This window comes from Hippocampus comes, unplaced genomic scaffold (genome assembly GCF_001891065.2).
Source record: "Hippocampus comes isolate QL1 unplaced genomic scaffold, H_comes_QL1_v1.1 scaffold202, whole genome shotgun sequence".
Classification (NCBI taxonomy): Eukaryota; Metazoa; Chordata; class Actinopteri; order Syngnathiformes; family Syngnathidae; genus Hippocampus; species Hippocampus comes.
In genome coordinates this window covers 349,095-355,094 of record NW_017805829.1, presented here as the reverse complement: position 1 = coordinate 355,094, position 6,000 = coordinate 349,095, and the positions used below count along the sequence as shown (strand labels likewise).

Below are 6,000 nucleotides of genomic sequence, written 5' to 3'. Positions count from 1 at the left end.
TCTCTCTCTCTCTCTCTCTCTCTCTCTCTCTCTCTCTCTCTCTATATATATATATATATACACACACATACACACCCTGGCTTCGAGGGATTTAAACGACTATGCGGATTAGTGCATATCTTGATTCAGAGTCTGCTCTTATGTGGGTTTCTGGAAATGAGGCTGGGACATGATGATGATGATGATGATGATGATGGTGGTGATGGTAATCTGTGCGAGTTACTGCAGCAATTCATACAAACTTGTTTTCCTCAGACGGACAGGAAGACAGGTGGTTGGTGCCACCTGCTGGCCTAACACAGCAACTGAAAAACTGCGGCTCATCACAATGAAAGCCTCAAATGCGGCAACGGTAGCACAGCACAAGAACACTACTGTTGCCAGGGTTACTCTTCACTCTCACCAATATGTCAGACAATTACTGTCAAGAGGCAGGAAGCTTCTTTAAACGATAGACTGAAGGAGAAGCCAAAAGAGTCCATTTAAGCACATACGTTCACCACATACCTGCGTTCTCCCGCAGGGCGGGCAGGCTTGCCGATGTCAGCGTCTTGCCGTTTCTTGACGGGCGCGGAGGGCTTGCCGGCCATTTGGTGAATCCTCTGGCCATTCTGCAGGCAGCTACTCTGACTCACCGAGCTGAAAATGGCCCACACAAAAGACAACGTTATGGCTCTATTTTTAGGAGATAATAGAACAACGTAACACTTCTAACTCATTAGGACGATGGATGAAGCTGGAGCCTAACCCAGATGACTTTGGGCGACATGAGTGGGCTGCATCCTGGACTGATCACAAGTAAATCTTAAGGCACATACAAATACAGGTAGTCACAGTCATATTCACACTATGGACAATTTGGACTTTTCAATGAATATAATAGAAAATTTGGAAAGTGGAAAGACAACATGGAGTCTGTGCCGAGATGAGAGCCCAGAATGTGTGAGGCGGATGCACTACTAACCACTACACCACTCTGCTGCCACAATCATCACGGACATTTTTGGAATCATCATACGCATGATGGCTTTTTAACTCGGATAACTGTTAACTGTCAAAACTGAATGCCGCCGCCGGCAGATTTACCAATGTCACCGGTGCCAAGGTGGGTATGTTTGCTTCCTGTATTGCCCAACAAAAAGGATGTACTCAGTACTATGTTTCAAAATGTACAATTATAATTGAAACACAAAGAAAAAACATTAGTTATTTTTTTGAGAAAAAAAAGTAGGTGGAGTATGTTGCACAAATGGAAAAACTATTAATGATCCAAAAAACAAATCTCTCTCTCTCTCTCTCTATTTATTTATATTTAGATATTTGCTACCGCAGCGGGCAGGCGTAGGCCGAGGGTGGCCGACCTCACCGCGTGCCCTCACTCAGAATCATATATATCAATCATATTGTGCGCTGCTCCCCCCAAAAAAGAAAAGAAGAGCTCATTACCGGTGACAGACAGTATTAGCATTTTTTAAAACCACGGTAAACCGTCAAACTGGTTATCAGCCCGTGGCTAGTTGGAAGTGATGCTATTGGTTCTTCTGCGCATGCGGGTCACTTTGGGGACGCATTTGGTTCATACACCAGACGAAGGTGTAGTGTCTGTCAATTTACCCCCACCAAACCCCCCCCCCCAAAAAAAACCCAAAACTCAAATTGAGCAACAAGACCTGTAGTCTGAACATCGCCCCCCCCCCCCAAAAAAAAACCAAAACTCAAATTGAGCAACAAGACCTATAGTCTGAACATAACCTTTTATGTCATATTTACTGAAGCAATCATTCTGTTTTCCTGACATGTGCTTTGATGCGTCAACAAACCTCTTGGCTGTTCTGAAGCTGTCGTCGGTGGCGCTGATATCGCTCGTCTTGTCGTTCTCTCGCGGTCTACACTGCACTTTTTCTGCACTTTCCTTCTGTGTTAGACAATCAGAGGTAAAGGACTGTTAGCTGGTCAATCACTCACTCAATGTAAATGTTTCCAAAAATTGGGCTCTGAGGACCCTCAAAGTAATTTACAATAATGAGATATCATTTAAAAAAGGGTACACTTAACACTCGAGGACAATTTATCCATCCTAATTTAGCTTTTGATCAAGTAAATTGTGCTAAGGGTGTATTACAACGGCAATAAAGTCCTATTTCTTGAAGAACACAATATTAGTCCCATTAGAATCATTTTCCATGATAAATGGTGTAATACCAGAAGGATAAAGTTGTATTTTGAAGTTCACTTATTAAAACGAATCTCGTCCCTCATTTAAATTAGACTTTAATATTCAAGATGACAACTATCTTGGTTCCCAAAAGATTATGACTCTTCATCCAGACAAAATACGTCACTGTTTTTTAAAGATGATGACTTTTTCAAAAACAACAATTTTACTCTCAAAACTTGGCGCAAAGAATTTCTCTAAAAATATGAATTACTCAGTGCAACATTACAGCCTTTTTTCTCGAAAACAGACAAGAAGGTAGCTTTGTTTAGAGCACATTCCAGATGCAAGATAACTCAATTGGATTATAACGAGACACCTTTTTAATTTCTCCACTTGAAAGGTTTGAGAACACCCAATAACACAAACTAATAATGATTAACAAATGAACAAATGAGTTGTTCACCGAATGTCTTTCCAGGCGCTCCTGTTTGCGCTCCCAGTCAGCAAGTGAGCGCACGATCGTGTCCTGGCCTTTGGAAGCCAACGGGGCAGGGGCAGACGATGGCGGAGTCAGGGGTGTGACCGTCTCTTCCAATATTAGACGTTCCTGACGTGAGGGTCATGTAGGAGCAGTAAGCAACAACATAGACGCACAGGGAAACAACCCAATTACGACTGCGATACGTTCTGTAACCACTGTCACGTAATTACAAAAAGAAACACTCCCGCGATGTAAAACCTGAAGAAAATCATATGACACGCTGCCATTTGTTGACAAATGAGAAGAATATGGCAACTAGCCATTACAAGAAGTTGTAAGGTTGCTAAAGGTTGGTCACGACCACCCCAAATGAGTATCGTATCAACAGTGGCGAATGCTGGGTCTGTCAAGGAGGGGAAGCTCAATTTTGGCCTACATCATAAAATGTGTCCGTTTATTTACACGTGAATTCTACTCTCCGTTCCTTTTCAAACTGATCTGTGACCCTGTCATACCAACAAGGCGTCTTTTCCAGGGACTTAACGAGTGTCCTACAACTACAGCAACTACAATAAAACCCAGCAGAAATAAAAGACTAATTCGTCGCTAGTCGTTTTCAACAAAGAGAGTTTCGTTAAGATGATTAAAAGAAGTCTCCAGTTCAACTCAGAACAGAATGAAAATTGAAAGATGCTCCCACGGATGCTGACACCAAAAGATCGGTAATTGGCTCATTTCGCTGTCAATCAAAAAGAGATTCAGCCTCAGACAGATCATCCAATCATCATGCAGAAAAGCTGAGCTGAGCGTCCGGGCCAGCCAATACACGCCCACTGTCCATAGACTCCCAGAGACGCTGAGCGTCCGGTGGGCAGGAAAAAAACAGCATTTATCCAATGACTCGTCTCGTTTCAATGCATTGGAACAACCGACACTGAACTCTCTAGACGCCCAGCGTCTGCGCTGTAGAAGCTCAGCGTCCACAGCACAGTGAAGCTGCGGGAATGAATGAGAAGAGAGTCATGTTGTAACGAGTCATAAGAAGCTGATTCAGAAACAAAAGTTGAGCGCGTTGTAGCGCATATTTAGTTAATGACATGTACACAAAATTGTATGTACACACATGTATTTGATCACTTATTTTTGGACATTTTAGAGGAAGCTGAGCTTCCCTTGCAGTCTCAGAGCAATCGCCTCTGCTTATCAAATCAACTTAGAAGGGAGCTGGACGCTAATGTAGCAGTCTACATCTTCACTGTTGTTATTTCTTCCCTGACATCACAGAGTTGAAACACTGAGCGCTCAAATTTATCGTTCTTTATTCACAAAAAGCTGGTACGAATACAGACAAAGTGCACCAAGGATAATGTTATTCCGAGGATGTCGTAACCAAGAGAAATTAAGTCAGTCATAGCGCTAAACCTTGCATCGATTGCAAAAAAACCCCCCAAAAAAACTAAACAAAAAAAAAAAAAACACCCAAGGAAACCAAGAACGCAATACAATAATTGAAAACAAACAATACAAAACAATTGTAAATAGCACACCCACCTTATACCAGTTGCATATATGCTTCTATATATCTATATCTATATTGCACTTTTATTGAACTGGGTACAGCTCTCTTCTGAAACAGTTATTTTTGTGCATGGAAATACTTAGTTTTTTCTTCTTTCTACCCCCCCCCAATTTTGCTGCTGTAGACTGTAAATTTCCCCAGTGTGGGACAAATAAAGGATATCTTAATCTTAATACAGGCTCATGACGACGAACATAAAAAGCCACACGAGGCTCATTTTCACAGCAACCATCATTTGGTATTGTGTACAGATATGCTCGCACCTCCTCATGGTAGCGCCTCTCCTCCCGGGCAACCTCCCTCTGGGCCTTCTCCCACTCTTCCTTGAGCTTCTCCTGCTCCCGCTGGTACTTTTCCTGTGTTACCACGGCAGCACACCACATACATACACAAACCGGAAAACAAGACAAGACATTGTGATTTATGTCGGAGGCGTGTAAATACGGATTTAGACATCATCGGAGATTGGCTTGACAAGAGTGAATGTAAAAAAAAAAAAAAAAGGAAAAAACAGAACAGCAGAAGCAGGCAGGAGCTGGACATGCAATTTTCCGAGAACTGTTTCGTTGTTAAAAAAACGTCTGCCTTTTACAAAGATAATAAACTGGGTGCCTGCAGGCTTAAAATTGAAGATGTTTTTGGATACACGACAACAGCGTGACGTTCGGTTTGTGTGAGAGATTACAGAGCATTGGTTGTCATCTTACTCATTTTGAAGGTTATTTAAGGCCTTCAGTTTGAAAAGTCGAATTTAAGACACCTTAACGCCCCTCACACACTCTGAAAAATGCTGCATTTTGATTGATACTGCCAGATTTTAATTGAAAAATTTATTTAAAGTGGCTGTAATTTGAACTTCAGAGAGCTCTTTTGGCATTATGATCTTTGTAATGACTTTTTTTCCTATTCGGACTTGCATTGGAAGCCTGACCACACTCACAGAGCAGGACAAACAATTATAGGGATGAAACACAACCAGCACGTGATGTACCGCACGCACATCCATCCATCCATCCATCCATCCATCCATCCATCCATCCATCCATCCATCCATCCATCCATCCATCATCGGAGTTCAGAAGCCTTTCTCACTGAGCTGCAGAGGATGATGGGGGGAGGGGGGCGGCATTGAGTCAGCAGCATCCCACCAGCACAAGCTCTGACACAGTTCCTTGTGCTGCACAAGGCGGCCCTCAGGTGGTGGCAGCGGGACATGAGCGGTTGTTACGATAAGTAAACGCTCTGATCATAATGGCTGCAAGCTTTCAAGGGTGCAATGGAATGCGGTTAATCGGCTTTGTGACATGTAACACATTTACGTCAGAAGCTCGTCTCACGGTTTAAAAGCAGCGGTAGGCAAACTAATGAGTGATCAATGACATGTTTTTTTGGAATTAAATTTAAAATACTTTCTCTTGAATACCTGAAAAATGCAAACGGTGTACCGGTAGTCATTTTATTAAACTATGCAAATTATGTATTGGACATAAACTAATGATTAAAATGACAAGAAAATGCTGACTTCAATCATGTGCAGCATACTGTAACACAAAAAACATTTTAAACACTGCGTGTGCCTTGGTAAATAAAATGACATACCGGTATATCGAATGAATGCGGAGATTTGTTCTTCATTTTATGTGCAGTCATGAAATATATAGAATCGTAATATTTCTTATTTTTATCGTCTACTTAAAATATAATAGATTTCTAAACTTGAACAATGCACACATAAGTAATCCAAATACATTTAATCATGTATTAAAAATACAAAACACTGTT

General features: G+C 41.7%; 1 protein-coding gene across 8 annotated transcripts in view; it reads right to left on the bottom strand.

Annotated features, from left to right (window-relative positions):
- The window catches only part of LOC109526255 (LIM and calponin homology domains-containing protein 1), a 62,416-nt gene that overhangs the window by 4,941 nt on the left and 51,475 nt on the right, over positions 1-6,000 (bottom strand). For all 8 annotated transcript variants that reach the window (XM_019887429.1, XM_019887428.1, XM_019887423.1 and 5 more), the window contains 4 exons: positions 4,482-4,574; positions 2,622-2,765; positions 1,821-1,915; positions 508-639 (listed from right to left, as the gene is read on the bottom strand). In XM_019887429.1, coding sequence (XP_019742988.1) covers positions 508-639; positions 1,821-1,915; positions 2,622-2,765; positions 4,482-4,574 — 464 coding nt within the window. The remainder of the gene's footprint in view (positions 1-507; positions 640-1,820; positions 1,916-2,621; positions 2,766-4,481; positions 4,575-6,000) is intronic.